The 21673-nt window shown below is 44.1% G+C and overlaps 1 protein-coding gene across 3 annotated transcripts in view; it reads right to left on the bottom strand.

Annotated features, from left to right (window-relative positions):
• rptor (regulatory associated protein of MTOR, complex 1) overlaps nucleotides 1-21673 on the bottom strand; it is a 190617-nt gene that overhangs the window by 47725 nt on the left and 121219 nt on the right. For all 3 annotated transcript variants that reach the window (XM_084163751.1, XM_084163749.1, XM_084163750.1), the window contains exons 12-17: nucleotides 13056-13157; nucleotides 5549-5632; nucleotides 4912-5022; nucleotides 3585-3659; nucleotides 3227-3292; nucleotides 801-992 (exon numbers count right to left, since the gene is read on the bottom strand). In XM_084163751.1, coding sequence (XP_084019877.1) covers nucleotides 801-992; nucleotides 3227-3292; nucleotides 3585-3659; nucleotides 4912-5022; nucleotides 5549-5632; nucleotides 13056-13157 — 630 coding nt within the window. The remainder of the gene's footprint in view (nucleotides 1-800; nucleotides 993-3226; nucleotides 3293-3584; nucleotides 3660-4911; nucleotides 5023-5548; nucleotides 5633-13055; nucleotides 13158-21673) is intronic.

Raw genomic sequence — 21673 nt, forward strand, 5'->3', positions numbered from 1 at the left:
CATATGCAAAACTCAAATCTGGCCCTGTGTGTGTGTGTGTGTGTTGTAAAGAGTAAATATACCTCTCCTCTTGAGAAACCCCCCCAACAGGCCTCAGCTGAAAGTTAATTAAAACCCCTTTCTGCTTAGTCACTGATCTATCTTCCTCCCTCTGCCTCCCTCTGTTCTCTCCAGTCTCTCTCACTCTGTCCATCTCTCTCCCTCTGCGTTCTATGGGGTACTAGACACACACCTTCATTTTAAAGAGAGGAACTGAAGAGGAGGGAGCTGCTCAAACTAGTTGAGTAATAAATATACGTTTTTAAATTGTGGTTTGTGTGTGCCTGGGTTCTCCAATGTCCCTGGTGATGCACTCAAATACCCAATTCTCTTCAGGCATTGTGAGTGTATGCATGGATACACTCACACACACATATGTGTATGTCAGAGTGGATGCAGACCCTAGTCTCACCCCTCAGCCACAGCAGCTGCCTGGCCTCTAGAGAGAGAGGTTGCCCTGCTAGGCTGCTGGCAACAGATGTTCCATGTCTCAGTGTGTGTGTGTGTGTGTGTGTGTGTGTGTGTCCTGCATTTCACCCATGTGTGGTGGGTGAAATACAGGGCAAACTGACTATTCACTGTCCCTCAGGTCCTCAAAATCCTAAAGGAGCCACTGAACCCCCAATCTGCTAGGTATGGGTGTTACATTCGGTGACTGTGTGTGTGTCCCAAAGGTGTGTGTGCATGTCTGACAGGTGTGTGTGTATGTCCCAAAGGTGTATGTGTACATCTGAAAGGTGTGTGTATTCCTTCCCTCTCACCTCAGGTATGGGGTCGGACAGCAGGCTGTAGAGCTTCTCGTGGGCACTGTCCCTGACACCACACCAGCGGGCCGAGTCAAAGTTCTGCCAGATGCGTCCCAGGCAGATGGCCACCCACTGACGTAGCAGGGGATGAGGGTCAGAGAGCTGCTCCAGGCAGATAGCTATCAGGTTCCCCTGCAGACAGGCCTCCTGGGGAGCGGGGGGGGGGGGGAGAAAAGGAGGGAAGTAGAGGGTGAGTCAAGGAGGAGGACGAGAAAGGAGTTGGAAGGGAGGCAGGGAGGGAGGGAGGAGAGAAAGAGGGGGGCCATGTCAGTAATTCACACACACGTCCACACAATTTCCTTTGATGAGACCCTGTAGCCTATTCCATAGGCCTTTATGACTTGGCTTTAAGCGGAGCTTCACATCTCGAAGTCTATGGGCAAACCCAACAGGGAACTAACCTCAACCTCCCACTGTGAACCTGAAGGGTAGATGTCCAATGCTTGACAGTTAAGTGTTTGTCATCATTTCTGTGGGGTTGTATTGGTTCTTGTGGCTATGAAAAGCCACTATTTGAAAGCCTATACCTATTTTGGCAGACTCTCTGCATTGTGGCAGTATCAAACTATCCTCCATCAGACTACTAGAGCCGTTCAGGGATTTGTGTACAAGTTGAAATAATGTTTTAACTTGATCATACCGTAGCTGAACCCTACCAGTAGGAGTACCATCACTCCTAACCCCTGAAGTTTAGACCACATGTTCCAACCAATCCAACAAACTGAAGTAATGATGAAGTACTAGTTGAATGGAAGGCTTGTATAAATACAAGGAGGCGAGAACGTCGAACGAGCGGCACGTCTCTGTAATGTTGGAGCTCATCTATTATTAACACAGAGCCAATGGTAGAAGGAGAACATTAAGTAAACAGAGAGAGAGAGCGAGAGAGAGAGGGAATGGTGTTTGCGAAAGATATGAAGAGCAAGATGAATAGATGGAAAAATAGATACCAGTAGATAGACAGAAAGACAGACTGACAAAGAGACAGACCGAACGAGACCGACAAAGAGAGCGAGAGAGGGGGGTTTGTAAGGCTATGTGTAAGGCTAAGCTACATCATCGCAATACGACAAATAAGAGACACAAAAAAACAGTCTGGAGCGGTTTCTGGAAATAAATTAGGTGTATACGGTGACAGTTGCCATGACAAAGTGTTGTCAGGAGAGAGAGAGAGCAGAAAGTGAGGACATGTTGAAAATATGACTTATTATCTCCTCTACTGAGAGTTGGGGAGAATTCAGAAGTGTGTCTGTTGAAGGGCTAAAATGACAGACCCAAATCTAACTGCCTGTAGCTCAGGACCTGAAGCAAGGATATGCATATTATTGATACCATTTGAAAGGAAACACTTTGAAGTTTGTGGAAATGTGAAATTAATGTAGGAGAATATAACACATTAGATCTGGTAAAAGATAATACATAACAAAAAACATGTGTTTTCTATTATTGTTTTTGTTATATCATCTTTGAAATGAAAGAGAAAGGCCACAATATAATATTGCAGTTTAGGCGCAATTTAGATTTGCCACTAGATGGCAGCAGTGTGTGTGCAAAGTTTCAGATTGATCCAGCGAAGCATTGCAATACTGGACTATTTTGTATCAAGTCTGCCCAAATGTGCCGAATTGGTCAATTGATACATTTTCAAGTATATAACTATAGAGAACATACAAAAATTATATGGTAATACAAAATGTAAGTTTACACACTCCCAAGAATGTCATACATGATGGATCATTAGCTTATACATTAACTTTCACACATCTAGATGGCCGGGTGGGGTGGGTGTGGAGCCAGAGACAGCAGCGGTTCAAACTGTAGAACCCAGTTCCTACATTTGAATATAAAAATTGATTTTATCAAACAAAACTATGCTACATTTTATCTCTGGGACCCTTAGGATGACAAATCAGAGCAAGATTACTGAATGTAAGAACATTATTTAACTTCAGAGGTGAATGTATCAAACCAGTTGCTGTGACACGTTTTTGTTGTTGTTGTGCACTCTCCTCAAACAATAGCATGGTATTTTCTCACTGTAATAGCTACTGTAAATTGGACAGTGCAGTTAGATTAACAGGAATTTAAGCGTTCTGCCCATATAAGACATGTCTATGTCCTGGAAAGTTTGCTGTTACTTACAACAGTCATGCTAATCACATTAGCGCACGTTAGCTCAACCGTCCCGTATACGGGACACCGATTCCGTAGAGGTTTATCAATGTGAGGCTTGCTTTATAATAGCATCATCTTTAAAGTGATTTCTTTATCGAATAATTTACCACATTCTCCCCTAACATCTCTCCTATGTGACCTTTCTCTCTCAAGACACCCACACAGTATGTACGCAGACACACGCGCACACAAGCACACACACACACCTGGCCTGTCGTGTAGCTGTTGACAATCACAGCCAGGATAAAGACAGCCATGGTGCGGTGCTCAGCCTGAAACAGAAAACACAAGAAAAGGTTTTAACATGGCAGGCAACTGCCATGTATCAACTCAGTTCACCAACACCTCATTCATAACTGTGAGCTATGGATCATAGAACACAACATGTTTGAGTAGGTAGAAGTTGTCACTAACCACTGATACAGGGTCAGATATTTTTTCAACTTTAATGGAAAAGGTTAGGATGGGAGGGCAATCTGATCCTAGATCTATGGTTAAGGGTAACATTTGTGTTGCACCCATGATTGCCTCGGTTTTCTCATGCTCTGATTGGTGGATACTCACAGGCATGTAGGGGTCGGCCAGGACAGACAGGAAGTACTTGTGTCCGTTGTCCTTCACCAGGTCTGCCTGACATGACTAGAGAGATAGAGAGAGAAACAATCTTCAAAACCTCAGTTCCAGTAAGTCAGTCTTCGTCACAGTCTTCGTCATTAATCTGCTGTTACTACACGAGTGGTGAACAAAACCCATGACTCACACACACTTCACTTACAGTAGAATCAACTCAGCCTAAATAACTCTTATTTCCTCTATTTAGGTAGATGGCTTTATTGTGCTCCTTGAGGAAATGTTTCAAATATGCAACTACTCAATATAATATTTATAAACAAGGTTAAAGACATAGCCTAGACATTATTGAATAATGCAACTCAATACCTGAGTCACACTACTAAACTGACAGAGAAAAATGACTTTTCTTCCCGTCCTTTCATTTCAAAGTCATTTGATTATTCTTAACCACTAACACTGTGATGACTACTCGTGGGTCTGGATGCAAAGGAATCACTATAATACTACAGACTGTCCTACTACCTTAGGACAGTGTTTCCCAAACTTGGTCCTCGGGACCCCAAGGGGTGCACATTTTGGGTTTTGCCCTAACACTACACTGCTGATTAAAATTATCAAAGCTAGATGATTAGTTGATTATATGAATCAGCTGTGTAGTGCTAGGGCAAAAACCAAAACGTGCACCCCTTGGGGTTCAGAGGACCGAGTTTGAGAAACCATGCCTTAGGATTATACAGTTAGTTCTACCATGTAAGTAAAAGGCTAAATGCTTTGTGTTAGTGAGTTTTAGGGTGGGCATTTTATTCAACAGCTCAAATGTGCCAAAAGGGCTATCACATACTTATGGCCTCTATGAACATTACCCAATATTGACATCCAATAGCTAGCTAAATACTTAACAGTTGGTTGAGGATTCACTCAAATAAGTAGCACAACTCAATCTCCTGATGATGATTAGTCGACATTAACGTCAACTGATATTAAAGTGATTGACTGACATTAACTGACTGAATGGGTTCAGATAGACATATTTTCTGCTTTTATCTGGGGCTGTTATTGACTTTATGGCAATCATGTCTCTGTATAGCTTCACTCATTAGAGCTACTCCATGTGATAGCCTCCAGTGTAAATTATAGGTACAACTATAAATGTAACAATTTAAATGTTGCTTGCTATGAAGGTAGGAGTATGGTATGGTTTGGTTATTGTGATTGGTGTTATAGTGTACTGTGTGTGTGTGTGTGTGTGTGTGTGTGTGTGTGTGTGTGTGTGTGTGTGTGTGTGTGTGTGTGTGCACGCGCGTGTGTTACTACTCACGCTGTCCACAGCCAGGATCTTAGCCCAGATGAAGACCAGTAGGGGTCGGAGCTCCCGGGCAGAGCTCTGTAGCAGCTTCAACACGTAGGGGAAGATCCCCACTGAGAGGGCCTGAACACACACAAGAGATATTATTCACTTTAAAGTTCAAACCCAAAGAAATCATAACTGGCTTGAAGTATTGTGTGTTTCTAGCAACACCTATTGCGTATTGCAACACCTGCTTCAAAATGAAAAGACTAAGAGGCCCCTAAGGCCCTAAATGTATGTCTATATATTTAATAATATATTATTCCTTTATTATTTTCCCCTAACCCTACCACCCCTCCCCTAATTGGAGTAAACTAATGGACAACAATACTTAGGCTTCTAAATTATACATACTATATACATTTTACGGACACAGTATATTTTACATTAGTTATCTTTTGTGTATTTAGTCCCATCCTTCAACTACCCTCAACCCCTCCCATTTATCTCAGAAGACCATCCAGTTTTGATTTCTATTTGACATATATTTTCAACTGTGCTGTGATGTTTGTGATATACATTTTACGGACACTATCTGTGTTAGCTAAACTTGTATTTGGATATGTGTTTGTGTATCGGTAGACAAGAATGCTGTCTAGTTTCTCACCAGACTGACGGCCCAGGGCCCCAGGTCCAGGAAGCGGCCAAGCAGGTCCAGCGCTCTCAGCCTGTGCACCTGACTCAAGAGGACCTGAAAGAGACCAGGGAGGGGGCAGAGGTCAATACTGTGGTGTGTTCAATGTGTTTAGTGGCACTGCGAGCCAAAGGAGGAGAGTGGGAGAGGTGGAACAGGTGGCTCACACCACTCACCAATATGCTGGCACTGGCGATTGTTTGTCTCTCTCTCTCTCTCTGTGTGTGTGTGTGTGTGTGTGTGTGTGTGTCTTGACTGCTTCAGGTGTACATACCGCTTTTGCATAAGAGGTCTGTGTGTAATGAGGTGAGCATATGAATACATGTGTATGGGTGATTTCCCATTCGGTATATGACATTGCATTTGTGTGCATGTGTGTGTACTGTATGTGGGTGGGGCATTATGTTAACAGATTGTGTGTGTTTTTGGCAAGTCAGCACCACCAGGGCCGGACGTTGGCGTGTCCCCATGCGACTATGTGCCGTGCCGTGCTGTGTGCGAGAGGACGCGCGGGAGGGAAGCGGATTCCACACAGCCCACCCCCCCGACCAACCCACACACATGCTGCTATTTCTATCATAGTTTTGTGTATTATTAGAGCAGTGTGACCTCAACCCAGCGACCGTGAGCGAACGCAGGAGGAGACCGGGGTTGGACCGTGCCAGGGTTACCCCTCAACCCTACAGGGGAACGCGTGGGAAAGGAGAGCCTGGGAATTTGTGGTCTGTCTGTTATACAAGAGGAGGAATATTCAGCGATTTAAGAGCGGTTGGAAGCGGAGGACTGAAAAGGTATACTTCTGAATGATGGTATCATAAAACAGACACTAATGACACACACAGAATAGCAAAGTCGCTCATCAATCTTGTCCCAAATGCTGAGACACAAGTGACAGTGACTAATCAGCATCATCAGCGGGCACGAACACACACACACACACACAACTAAAGTTAACAGACTAAGACCAGTTCAAATGACAGAGTAATATGCTCTTTCACTATCCTGTCATGGGCGATCATCAGTAACACGTGTTACAAGACATCAGGGAGTGAATCAACTGGTACAGATGTTCAATCTGCAGCCACCCACTGATTCACTATACTGTTATAATGATTGAATGGGCTTTGTGAGAGTGTGTCTCCTAGAACGCCAACCCGTCTGAGATGGCAGTCGTAGGACATCACAATCATCTTTCCCAATCCTTTTGTTTCAATGGGAAGTCTAGATGGGAAGTATGTTACTATGATGACATCAAGAGGCTTTATCTCTTTCTGACCCCTCCTCCTCTCTTTGACTTATTTTCCCAAAGCTCCTCATCAATGGATTACACACAATCACATGCAATCTCTGAGAACGCAATGTCATAGCGTTAGATATTAGAGATCAACGTAAGATTGTCTGTTCTTACGTGGGTGTGTGTAAGAGCTTACGTGGGTGTGCACAATGATCTACATGTGCACACCCACAAAACACACCCTCTCCACTACCACCCATCAAAAAAAAATAAAAAATCCACACTATCCCTCCCCTATCGTTCCACCAGACAGTCTCTTGGTTTTTATTTGCCTTTCTGTCCCCAGTGGACGTGTGAGGGAAGGCTGCAGCTCACAGCTCTGCTGAGTCAGGGGGAAATGACCGTGCAGAGTACAGCATGGAGCCGTACAGCAGAGGGACTAGGCCAGCACAACAACACATGGGAGTACTGCTGCGAAGTGACACTTTAAAGAAAACATAGCCTGACATAAAGGGGGAGGGACAGGGTGATGAGAGAGAGAAAGAGCAGCGAGAACCAGAGAGAGAGCGAGAGAGAAAGAGAGAGGGGGTGCATGAAGGCGCTAGCGAGGCAGATAAATTCATTATTTGTGTAGTTAGAGAGCAGGCCATGATTTAACACAGCCAGGCTGACAGAGAGCACGCAACTGCTTGACATTTAAAAGGGCAATTCCGCCAAGCCACTTTAAACATTTTGAATGTTATTATAATGTTATTTTTTTGCAGTGGCCACGATTTAGAAGCGGCGGTGTGCCGCTGCTAAATACATATAGGGGAATTACTGGTGAAGACAAATTGTTCCCAAAATGAGATTTAAACGATGATGGTCAATAATCCAGGAGGATTCTCCACCCCACCACTCGCCATTGTACAGAACTAGTTCCCGGCTGCGCCTCACAAAAGGACAGGTTGAAATGCGCCAATTAAGATTAGAATTTTGATTACAACGTGTGCATAGGCTCTAGTTGTTTTAACGGAATAGCCTGAAATGTTTTTCAGCTCTGATTTACTCAAGAGGCCTAGAGTTTTTTTCCTATATACACATATACACACACAGTACTATTTTCTACATTGTAGAATAATAGTGAAGACATCAAAACCATGAAATAACACATATGGAATCATGTAGTAATCAAAAAAGTGTTTTTTGAGATTCTTCAAAGTAGCCACCCTTTGCCTTCATGACAGCTTTGCACACTCTTGGCATTCGCTCAACCAGATTAATGAGGTAGTCACCTGGAATGCATTTCAATTAACAGGAGTGCCTTGTTAAAAGTTCATTTGTGGAATTTCTTTCCTTCTTAATGTGTTTGAGCAAATCAGTTGTGTTGTGACAAGGTAGGGGTGGTATACAGAAGATAGCCCTATTTGGTAAAAGACCAAGTCCATATTATGGCAAGAATAGCTCAAATAAGTAAAGAGAAACAACAGTCCATCATTACTTTAAGACATGAAGGTCAGTCAATACGGAACATTTCAAGAACTTTAAACGTTTTTTCAAGTGCAGTGCAAAAACCATCAAGCGCTATGATGAAACTGGCTCTCATGAGGACCGACACAGGAAAGGAAGACTCTGCTGCAGAGGATAACTTAATTAGAGTTACCAGCCTCAGAAATTGCAGCCCAAATAAATGCTTCACAGAGTTCAAGTAACAGACACACCTCAACATCAACTGTTCAGAGGAGACTACATGAATCAGGCCTTCATGGACGAATTGCTGCAAAGAAACCACTACTAAAGGACACCAATAACAAGAAGAGACTTGCTTGGGCCAAGAAACACGAGCAATGGACATTAGACCGGTGGAAATCTGTCCTTTGGTCTGATGAGTCCAAATTTGAGATTTTTGGTTCCAACCACCGTGTCTTTGTGAGACGCAGAGTAGGTGAACGGATGATCTCCGCATGTGTGTTCCCCACCGTGAAGCATGGAGGATGAGGTGTGATGGTGCTTTGCTGGTGAAACTGTCTGTGCTGTATTTAGAATTCAATGCACACTTAACCAGCATGTCTACCACAGCATTCTGCAGCGATACGCCAACCCATCTAGTTTGCGCATTGTGGGACTATCATTTGTTTTTCAACAGGACAATGACCCAAAACACACCTCCAGGCTGTGTAAGGGCTATTTGACCATGAAGGAGAGTGATGGAATGCTGCATCAGATGACCTGGCCTCCACAATCACCTGACCTCAACCCAATTGAGACGGTTTGGGATGAGTTGGACCACAGAGTGAAGGAAAAGCAGCCAACAAGTGCTCAGCATATGTGTGAACTCCTTCAAGCCTGCTGGAAAAGCATTCCTCATGAAGCTGGTTGAGAGAATGCCAAGAGTGTGCAAATCTCAAATATATTTTGATTTGTTTAAAACTTTTTGGGTTACCACATGATTCCATATGTGTTATTTCATAGTTTTGATGTCTTCACTATTATTCTACAATGTAGAACATAGTAAAACATTTAGAAAAACCCTTGAATCAGTAGGTGTGTCCAAACTTTTGACTGGTAATGTATATATATTTTTTATGTATTAATTCGGGTTCACAGTGCGGACCGAACCAAGGTCCCCGTACCGAACAGTTTGGTACGAATACGTGTACTGTTACACCCCTATTATTAAGTATTTATTGATGTCCTACACAGTTTTAGTGTATCTTTATGACTTCATGTATATTTACTTTTTAGTGATGAGCAAAATGAAAATTGCTTCTCTGTGATGTTTTATGACTAGAGATGACTATTAAAATAAATTATGGCCAGTCATTTTCAGCTTTCTATATAACCCGTCTGTAGTTTTCTGATCATATTGGAACTCCCTGCTATGTTGCTCTTGTTATAATGACATTTAGTCAGCTTATGCCAATAATTTTCTGTTGTTCAAGGCTCAAACTCCGATTCCATTCGGCAAAACCACTCCCACCATCACCGATGAAGTTGTAGTTCCATTGCGTTGTTTCCAATAGCCTATATTTTCGTAGTAAATTACTTGTAAACGTCATACTTTTTACTAGTTCCAAAAGGCCTACAGTGTTGTTTGATAGTTGCTTGGACAGTCGCTAAGGGTGCATTTAGTTGTTATTGTTGAAAACACTATTTCAGATACAGCTGGGTTAGCTACTTAGCATTGCTAATGTAAGCACCAAAGACACAGGCTTTATTCATGAGACTAGGATTCCGTAGTGATTTGCCTGTACATTTCAAAATAAATGTTGTGTTCCAACAGGCCTACATGTTGTTTGGACTGTTGTTTAAGATTAAACTTGGCTGTTATTGTTGCAAACACTTATTTTGGATGTAGAAGTCGGGCTAGCTAGCATGCTAGCTAACCATCAGATGCAGTAACTTATGGTTAGCATTCGTTAGCATCTAAATTCGAATAATGTTTGAGTGTAATGCAGTTGATTGGTGACAATGACATGAACATACACTCAGCATTACATTTTAGTCATTTAGCAGACGCTCTTATCCAGAGCGACTTACAGTTAGTGAGTGCATACATTATATTTTTTATACTGGCCCCCCGTGGGAATCGAACCCACAACCCTGGTGTTGCAAACGCCATGCTCTACCAACTGAGCTACATCCCTGCCGGCCCTGGAGGACCACTTTACTAGCTAGCTACTTGTATGACTGAATGATGGAGAATGCTAGTAAGGGGCTTTTAAATGGCAAATTCAATTTCAAATTCCTCCCAGATGGCTCTCTGGATAAAACCTAAGTAGTTTGCATCTACTGTAAGGCTGAATTTGTTTATCACCGAAGTTACTTATAATTTACAAGCGAAACACACCGCTGACGCCAGCAATACAAGTAACGTTGCTAGTAGCAATGGAGGACATCTTTCGGTAGGCTAAGCTAGAAGAGTGGGAGGCCTATGGACAAGACGACGAGCAGCAAGCTAACACAAGCAATAGCCAAGTGGATAGCTACAGCTTGCAGTCCACATTGTGGAGGACGAAGGCTTGCGGGATATCATTCGGATCGCAACGAACAACTCAAGGGTATTAGTTACCCTCGAGAGCCACCGTCGTTACAAGAATACACAAGCTGTATGAAAGCGAGAGGGCTACGAAAGCGGAGTTGAAACATGCAACGGCTGTTGCTCTCACGGGAGACCACTGGACTTTGGTGAGTAAGCACAACTACCTTGGGGTTACTGCGCACCACATCGATGAAAACTTTAAACTGCATTCACACGCTCTGGCCGTAATGAAGACAGAAAATATGCACTATACTGAAACGTGTGCCAAACATTTCATGGTTGTAGCAAAGCAGTGGAACATTGACAACAAAGTTACCACACTGCACGGAACATGATTGCAACTGGGAGACAACTTCCTTTTGAACACCTGCCCTGCACCGCGCACAGTCTCCAAAAGGTCCATTACAGTGTCCATACATTTCAAACACAGCCCACCAAACGCTACAGAGCTAGGACAACTGCAATTTGTAAATGTGCAAAAGATGTCACTGACACAAGATGTCACAACAAGATGAAATTCCACTCTGGAAATGGTAAAGCCTGTCCACAGAAACCAACAACCACAGAGATGCTCTGGCCCAGCTGAACTGGAGAAACTGCAGAAGCTGGAGGCACTACTGGAGCCCTGCAGGTAATCTTCTTTATCACACTATTAGTGTTATAATACGATTGTGAAGTGTGTGTGTGTGTGAGAGAGTGTAAAATGTGTGTGTGTGTGTGTGTGAGAGAGAGTATGTGTGTGTGAGTGAGAGTATGTGTCTGTGTATAACAAGTTTCTAATAATTCGAAATCACTGCAGTCAATTATCTTCCACTGTAGGTACTTGACTGAATTTCTGGGAGGAGAGAAGTATATTTCCTGCTCAGTGGTGTTGCCTGCTATGTGCCATCTCCTTTGAGTAATGGAGAGCTCCGATGATGACCCTGCCTACGTGGTAATATTCAAGCTGACATTCACAACAGACCTGGAGAAACGCAAGGAAAACACCAACCTCACATGGCCACAGCACTCGACCCAAGTATTAAGGACCTGAAGTGCGTTTCCAGACTTGAGAGGTGTGGGCTTTGGTGAAACTTTGGTGCAACTTGCTGAAGGAAGAGAGGCCTGCACAGCAACCTGATAAAGCAACAGAGCCCAGCATCAGCAAGGAGGACTGTCCACTACAGTGGTGGTCACAGCATGCAGGGGCACACACCAGGCTGGCCTGCATTGTACGAAGGTACCTGACAACGCCTGCCACATCAGTACCTTGTGAGAGGCTGTTTTCACTCTCTGGGCGTATCGTACAGAAGAAGAGAGCAGCTTTATCATCTCAAAATGTAAACAGGCTTGTTTGTCTTAGCAACTGGCTCAGTGAAAGAAATAGGAGGACGACTGAAGTGTATGGTCACAGGTTTATGTTCTGTGGAATTCATGACATTGTTGGACAGGTTTATGCTCTTTTTATCCATAGAGCCAGTTCTTTTTTCTTATAGCCAACCCTCCAATCAGTAATTAGGAGAACAATCATTTGGAATGGCTAAAGCTATAACTGTGTGTGTGTGTTTGTGAACTTCAAGAAAATGTATGAGGGAGTAGGCCTACTGGGAGCATAATTACAGGAATGTTGTATTCTGATACAGAATATTTTTTGTGTTTCAGTCCCTACACACCTACAACTCAATACACAGCTTAAAGAAGAAATATTTTTTTTTTGAAAACTCTTTATTAAGCACCAATTTTGAGCAAATAAAAAATCTGCGATTAATCGCGATTAACTACAGAATTTAATGCGATTATTTGCAATTAATTATCGTTTGACAGCCCTAGTCTAAACCTAGTTGTCTTTAGCCTATGTCATTACGAATCACATACAATTAATCAGATTGTTCTCTACAATATTATAACCTTAATATACATATTGATTAAATAAGAACGTTAGTTTGTTGGGACCGTAGCTAGTTTAGATCACACCGGTCTTGGTTGTATCTCTTCCATATTTCGGCGTTGGGAGGTTGTAAGATTAGGAGGCGTTTCCGCACTTTGGACCAATCAAATTCAACTTGATACCCTTGTCATTTTCATCTCCAGATCCGTGGCTTCGAACCCTGGTCAATCAACGTTGAGAGGGGCCGTTTCTATGGCGATTTAAAGGGAAAGACTCAGAAAACTGAAACAGATGTTTTTCGGGGAGGGTAGATATTTTACGCCCGTTGGTGTTTGGGTGTATGGATGTGTGTGTATACCTGCAGTACGATGGGGAGCTGTTCGGGGGGGTTCCTGTTCTCCACTCCCATGGTCAGCCACACCTGGAATGCTGTCAGCTGCTCCGCAAAGAATGGACTGTGCTGTTGGGGGGAAACACACACACAATTGTTTTAATAAATCAATGATGAATATACATCTAAATACATACAGTACATTGATACTAGGCTCACTCACACAGAGTACATACACTATATATATATATACACAAAAGTATGTGGACACCCTTTCAAATGAGTGGATTCAGCTATTTCAGCCACACCCGTTGCTGACAGGTGTATAAAATCGAGCACACAGCCATGCAATCTCCATAGACAAACAATGGCAGTATAATGGCCTTACTGAAGAGCTCAGTGACTTACAATGTGGCACAGTCATAGGATGCCACCTTTCCAACAAGTCAGTTTGTCAAATTTCTGCCCTGCTAGAGCTGGCCCGGTCAACTGTAAGTGCTGTTATTGTGAAGTGGAAACGTCTAGGAGCAACAACGGCTCAGCCGCAAAGTGGTAGGCCACACAAGCTAACAGAACATGACCACCGAGTGCTGAAGCACGTAGCGCATAAAAATCGTCTGTCCTCGGTTGCAACACTCACTAGCGAGTTTCAAACTGCCTCTGGAAGCAACGTCAGCACAAGAACTGTTCGTCGGGAGCTTCATGAAATGGGTTACCATGGCCTATCAGCCGCACACAAGCCTAAGATCACCATGCGCAATACCAAGCGTCGGCTGAAGTAGCGTAAAGCTTGCCGCCATTGGACTCTGGAGCAGTGGAAACGTGTTCTCTGGAGTGATGAATCATGCTTCACCATATGGCACTCCAACAGACGAATCTGGGTTTGGCGGATGCCAGGAGAACGCTGCCTGCCCCAATGCATAGTGCCAACTGTAAAGTTTGGTGGAGGGGGAATAATAGTCTGGGGCTGTTTTTCATGGTTCAGGCTAGTTCCAGTGAAGGGAAATATTAACGCTACAGCATACAATGACATTCTAGACAATTCTGTGCTTTCAACTTTGTGGCAACAGTTTGGGGAGGCCCTTGCCTGTTTCAGCATGACAATGCCGCCGTACACAAAGCGAGGTCCATACAGAAATGGTTTGTCGAGATCTGTGTGGAAGAACTTGAGTGGCCTGCACAGAGCCCTGTCCTCAACCCCATCGAACACCTTTGAGATGAATTGGAACGCTGACTGCGAGCCAGGCCTAATCGCCCAACATCAATGCCCGATCTAACTAATGCTCTTGTGGCTGAATGGAAGCAAGTCTCCGTAGCAATGTTCCAACATAACATCTAGTGGAAACCTTCCCAGAAAAGTGGAGGCTGTTATAGCAGCAAAGGGGGGACCAACTACATTTATTCCCATGATTTTGGAATGAGATGTTTGACGAGCAGGTGTCCACATACTTTTGGTCATGTAGTGTATCTTGACCTGCATACAAACACAGCTGTGACCTCTCAAATACACAACAGCATTATCCATTTCATAGTTAGATTTACATTTGACATTTTAGTAATTTAGCAGACGCTCTTATCCAGAGCGACATACAGTTAGTGAGTGCATACATTTTCATACTGATCTAGCACACCCTTCTCTCACACACACAAGCACACAAATTAGGCTTAATGCATCGGTAATGAACTGCACACACATTACTATACATCTCATTGTAGAATGAGTTCAATGAGTTTTGTAACAATGTTTATATATTTTGGTTTTGTATGTAAGTTATATAAGCATGTGCACGGCAACTCAGCACATCGATGTCTACAATGCAACATGCATCCACTAATCTTAATACAATATGTAATACACAGTAGTCATGAAACTTTAATGCAACACACATCCTCTCTATGTCTCACACACACACACAGGCACACACACACACACAAACATCCCGACCAACTGAACAGAGTAAATTCTTACACCAATCTGCCTATTACATAACAACCTTACATAAGGAAGCCTCCATTGTAGCCTTGACTAGCTGCAGTAGTGTGTGTGTGTGTGAACGCGTGTCCCTTCATTATGTACCACCCCCTCTGTTACCTGCTTCCCTTCAGCCCCACATAGAGCAGTGGTGTCATGACAATGTGTCTGCCGCTATTAACTGTTCCATGACCAGTTTCATCATCATCATCCCATTAATATAGCAGGGGCAATTACAACAGAGACTCTCTCTCGCTGCAGAGAGGGAAATATTAGCACTGGTTGAGGAAATTAATTTGTGAATAACCAAAGCATAACCGCTATGCTCTAACATACATACACACTCACACAAGAGGAGCGAACACACACACAAACTAACAGACAGTTTCTCTGAGCTCTGGAGAGAGAGAGAGAGCCAGATAGAGGGTGAACAAGTCTCATCTCTCAAAAGACAGAGGGGGAGAGAGAGGACCCAGGTGGGTCAATTATAGTGCCATTAAGCATGCGGGGGTGAAGGAAAAGAGGGAAGAGAATGGAGAGCGAGAGGGAAGAGGGGGAGGGATGTTCCTTCAGAAGAGTGATGGAGGAGATGCAAACCTCAACAGGTGTCCCATAGGGCGGCGCACAATTGGCCAAGCGTCGTTCGGGTTTGGCCGGGGTAGGCCGTCATTGTAAATAGATTGTTCTTAACCTACTTGCCTAGTTAAAATATAAAATAAAAACAGGCCAGGTGGAGAACTGATAGGACTGCAGACTCAGAGGGAGGGAGGGAGTCACGCTCTGTAGAGATTCATTCAACTTTTTCCATACAAACTTTTGCACTGGGAGTGCATTGCGCTCTGCTTGATATGGTTTCTGAAATTACTTTTGAGGAGAGATGGAGGAAGAGAGAGACAAGTGAAAGAGGGAAAAAATTTAAATGGAGGGAGGGAGTAAGACAAGGGTAACTAATTTTGCCTGCGGGCCGCATTCGGTCTTCACCGGGGTCCGGACGGCTGCACTGAAATGTTTCTTGCCATGGGCCGTATGTTTGACACCCCTGGAGTAAGAGTTCGAGGGAGAGTGAAAAATAGATAGAGGGACGGAGTTCAAGTAAAGATGGCATAGATCGAGTGAGGAAAAGAGAGATGGAGAGTTCAGAAGATTACTGTAGACGGCTTAAGGAGCCCTTACACAAGCCCTGGTAATAATCTTATGTTGTCACAATCAGGGTTTCTTCCCCTGCCAGCCCCAGCCCCAAGCCCAGGGTTTTTCCCCCAGAGAGATTAGGAATTCAATATTACAATTGCAGTGGATTATTACACCATAACGGGATGCTAGACTTTTATAGCTAATCCAAGATGGCGTAGTAGTGCAGTCCTGTTTTTGTCGTGTGTCTGTAAATAGCCTGTAAATACCCTGTTTTTTTTTGTATTTTTCGTACATATTTCCCTATCAGACTTTTCATCCTTCTACAAAATATACTTTACTGCAACCCGCCTCACTCAATGTGGAACGGATTCTATTATTGACTTACCTTTTATCTAGAATCTCCAGTTGAAACTAGCTAGCCAGCTAACTAGCTACTTGCTATTAGCCACAGTTAGCGGTATTTCACCCAGAACATTGGATTTTTCTGCCGGAATAATTTAATCACTGGACATTAATCACCGGATCGCAACTAGCTAGCCGCAACCGAATGAATGTTGCTGTTTGGCTAATCACCACTGCCCCCGATGCAAGCACCAGTCAGCCTCGAGCTAGCCTAGAGCCAGGCTCATATCCCGGCTTTCTACCTCTAGGTCTACCGGACGGGAGTAGCCAGCTAACTAGCTACTTGCTATCAGCTACCGTTAGCGGTTCTTCACCATTGTCCGTGGCCTGCACCACCTACCAGCCAGCCAGCTCTAGTCTGGACTATTATTCGGCCAGTCTGCACAGCGCGTTATCGACCCAGAACATATCAGTTTTTCTGCCGGAATCACTGAATCACTGGACATTTAACTCCGGATTCATCGCTACCAGCTAGCTGCAACAAAATGGACGTTGTGGTCTGGCTAATCATCCTGAGCTAGGCCCATCTCCCGGCTATCTACCTCTCTGTCAACCGGACGGGACCACCTAGTATAGACATGGAGCCCCGCCGATCCTACACGACTGGTCTGCCGACGAAATCGTCTGATGTGGCTACAACCGGCTTCCCGTTACACCGTCGACCACGAAGATTCCATCTGCTAGCCCCGGCCCGCTAGCACACGCTAGCCGTGGCCTCTTGCTCGCTAGTGCTTTAGCAGCCCCCGAACTACCTCCGAACTATCCTATTGCTGTTCACCGGACCTTATGATAACTCAGCTATACAGCTGATGCCTGCTGGACTATTCCTTTATACGGTACCGCATCCTGTTTATGTTTAGCCTCAGCCCAAACTGTGTCGTCATTACCAGCTGTTGTCTTAGCTCTCTCAAATTACACCTGTGATTGCTTTATGCCTCTCTCCCATCTCAATATGGTTAGCTTATTGTTGTTTCGGTTATTTCTAATTGTACTATTTCACTGTAGATCCCCCAGCCCAGCTAAACCTGCCTTAGATAGCTCCTTTGTCCCACCCCCCATACATGCGGAGACCGACTCAATTGGTGCCTCCAGTGATGCTATCTCTTTCATTGTTACCCAACGCTTAGGTTTACCTCCACTTTACTCATATCCTTCCATATCCTTCCATATCCTTGTCTGTACATAATGTCCTGAATCTTTTCTACAACGCCCGGAAATCTGCCCCCTTTATTCTATGTACCCAACGCACTAGAAGACCAGTTCTTAAAGCATTTAGCCATATCCTTATTCTAGTCCTCCTCTGTTCCTCCGGTGATGTAGAGGCAAACCCAGGCCCTGCAGCCCTCAGTATCACTCCTACTCCCCAGGCGCTATCATTTGCTGACTTCTGTAATCGCAAAAGCCTTGGTTTCTTGCATGTAAATATCAGAAGTCTACTTCCTAAGTTTGAGTTATTCACTGCGTTAGCACACTCCGCCAACCCTGATGTTCTAGCAGTGTCTGAATCCTGGCTTAGGAAGGCCACCAAAAATTCTGAAATTTCCATCCCTAACTATAACATTTTCCGTCTAGATAGAACTGCCAAAGGGGGTGGAGTTGCAATCTACTGTAGAGATAGCCTGCAGAGCTATCATACTATCCAGGTCTGTGCCCAAACAGTTTGAGCTTCTACTTCTAAAAATCCACCTTTCCAGAAATAAGTCTCACTGTTGCCGCTTGCTACAGACCCCCCTCAGCCCCCAGCTGTGCCCTGGACACCATATGTGAATTGATTGCCCCCCATTTATCCTCAGAGTTCGTACTGCTTGGTGACCTAAATTGGGATATGCTTAACACCCCGGCCATCCTACAATCCAAACTAGATGCCCTCAATCTCACACAAATTATCAACGAACCTACCAGGTACAACCCTAAATCAGTAAACATGGGTACCCTCATAGATATCATCCTGACTAATTTACCCTCTAAATACACCTCTGCTGTCTTCAACCAGGATCTCAGCGATCACTGCCTTATTGCCTGCGTCCGTAACGGGTCCGCGGTCAAACGACCACCCCTCATCACTGTCAAACGCTCCCTAAAACACTTTAGCGAGCAGGCCTTCCTAATTGACCTGGCCCAGGTATCCTGGATGGATATAGATCTCATTCCGTCAGTAGAGGATGCCTGGTTGTTCTTTAAAAGTAATTTCCTCTCAATCTTAAATAAACATGCCCCATTCAAAAAATACAGAACTAAGAACAGATATAGCCCATGGTTCTCCTCAGACTTGACTGCCCTTGACCAGCACAAAAACATCCTGTGGCGTACTGCATTAGCATCAAATAGCCCCCGCGATATGCAACTTTTCAGGGACGTTAGGAACCAATATACACAAGCAGTCAGGAAAGCAAAGGCTAACTTTTTCAAACAGAAATTTGCATCCTGTAGCACTAACTCCAAAAAGTTTTGGGACACTAAAGTCCATGGAGAATAAGAGCACTTCCTCCCAGCTGCCCACTGCACTGAGGCTAGGAAACACTATCACCACCGATAAATCTACAATAATCGAGAATTTCAACAAGCATTTTGCTACGGCTGGCCATGCTTTCCACCTGGCTACCACTACCCCGGCCACCAACTCTGCACCCTCCGCTGCAACTTGCCCATGCCCCCCCCCGCTTCTCCTGCACACAAATTCAGACAGCTGATGTTCTGAAAGAGCTGCAACATCTGGACCCCTACAAATCAGCTGGGCTAGACAATCTGGACCCTTTCTTTCTAAAACTAGCCGCCGAAATTGTCGCAACCCCTATTACTAGCCTGTTCAACCTCTCTTTCGTAACGTCTGAGATCCCCAGAGATTGGAAAGCTGCCGCGGTCATCCCCCTCTTCAAAGGGGGTGACACTCTAGATCCAAACTGTTACAGACCTATATCCATCCTGCCCTGCCTTTCGAAAGTATTTGAAAGCCAAGTTAACAAACAGATCACCGACCATTTCGAATCCCACCGTACCTTCTCCGCTATGCAATCCGGTTTCCGAGCTGGTCATGGGTGCACCTCAGCCACGCTCAAGGTCCTAAACGATATTATAACCGCGATCGATAATAGACAGTACTGTGCAGCAGTCTTCATCGACCTGGCCAAGGCTTTCGACTCTGTCAACCACCGCATTCTTATTGGCAGACTAAATAGCCTTGGTTTCTCAAATGACTGCCTCGCCTGGTTCACCAACTACTTCTCAGATAGAGTTCAATGTGTCAAATCGGAGGGCCTGTTGTCTGGACCTATGGCAGTCTCTATGGGGGTGCCACAGGGTTCAATTCTTGGGCCGACTCTTTTCTCTGTGTATATCAATGATGTCGCTCTTGCTGCTGGTGACTCTCAGATCCACCTCTACGCAGACGACACCATTTTGTATACATCTGGCACTTCATTGGACACTGTGTTAACAAACCTCCAAACGAGCTTCAATGCCATACAACACTCCTTCAGTAGCCTCCAACTACTCTTAAACACTAGTAAAACTAAATGCATGCTCTTCAATCGAACGCTGCTGGCACCTGCCCACCCGACTAGAATCACCACTCTCGACGGGTCTGACCTAGAGTATGTGGACAACTACAAATACCTAGGTGTCTGGTTAGACTGTAAACTCTCCTTCCAGACTCACATTAAGAATCTCCAATCCAAAGTTAAATCTAGAATCGGCTTCCTATTTCGCAACAAAGCCTCCTTCACTCATGCTGCCAAACATGCCCTCGTAAAACTGACTATCCTACCGATCCTTGACTTCGGCGATGTCATTTACAAATAGCCTCCAACACTCTACTCAGCAAATTGGATGTAGTCTATCACAGTGCCATCCGTTTTGTCACCAAAGCCCCATATACTACCCACCACTGTGACCTGTACGCTCTTGTTGGCTGGTCCTCACTACATGTTCGTCGTCAAACCCATTGGCTCCAGGCCATCTATAAATCACTGCTAGGCAAATCCCCGTCTTATCTTAGCTCATTGGTCACCATAGCAGCACACACCCGTAGTCTGCTCTCCAGCAGGTATATCTCACTGGTCATTCCCAAAGCCAACACCTCCTTTGGCCGCCATTCCTTCCAGTTCTCTGCTGCCAATGACTGGAACGAATTGCAAAAATCTCTGAAGCTGGAGACACTTATCTCCCTCACTAACTTTAAGCATCAGTTGTCAGAGCACCTTACCGATCACTGCACCTGTACACAGCCCATCTGAAATTAGCCCACCCAACTACCTCATCCCTATATTGTTATTTATTTTTGCTCTTTTGCACCCCAGTATCTCTATTTGCACATAATCTCTTGCACATCTAGCATTCCAGTGTTAATACTAATTGTATTAATTATTTTTGCACTATAGCCTATTTATTGCCTTATCTCCATAACTTGCTACATTTGCACACACTGTATATATATTTTCTGTTGTATTTTTTGACTTTATGTTTTTTTTACCCCATATGTAACTCTGTGTTGTTGTTTTTATCGCACTGCTTTGCTTTATCTTGGCCAGGTCGCAGTTGTAAATGAGAACTTGTTCTCAACTGGCTTACCTGGTTAAATAAAGGTTAAATAAATAAAATTTTAAAAAATCTGGACGGACCGACTATGCTATTTCTATAGGGAGCTGCAACAATGCATCATTTATGACTAACTATCTAAATGTCAATCTCTGGGTATATAATACATTTTATAATATATTTTATTCTATATTTTTGTTGAAAAGCACAGAGGAAGACTGTATATGGCAGGGCAGCATGTATTGTACTATCCCATTCATACCACCCAAACTAACCAACGGTGATGCGTTATCACCGACTATCACAGCGGAAAACCTTCAAGTGCTTGTGTTGAAAATATCTTATAATGAATGATTGAGTTGAGTTGCACTTGACTGGACAAGTAGCACCAGAGGGGTTTAACAGAATGGAGTGATATGTTGACTACAGCTATTATCACCTCTATTGACTCAGTGACACGCGAGGTATTAGGCCTGACATTTCACTCCTGCATCCACTGGGTCAGAGGGGTAATAGAGTGATACACTGACTGGGGCGGGGAGAGTGTTTGTGATGAATCAGTGTAAATAAAATGGTATTGTAACTCATAGAAGTGACAGGGTTACAG

This window comes from Coregonus lavaretus (assembly GCF_964263955.1).
Source record: "Coregonus lavaretus genome assembly, chromosome: 6".
Lineage (NCBI taxonomy): Eukaryota > Metazoa > Chordata > Actinopteri > Salmoniformes > Salmonidae > Coregonus > Coregonus lavaretus.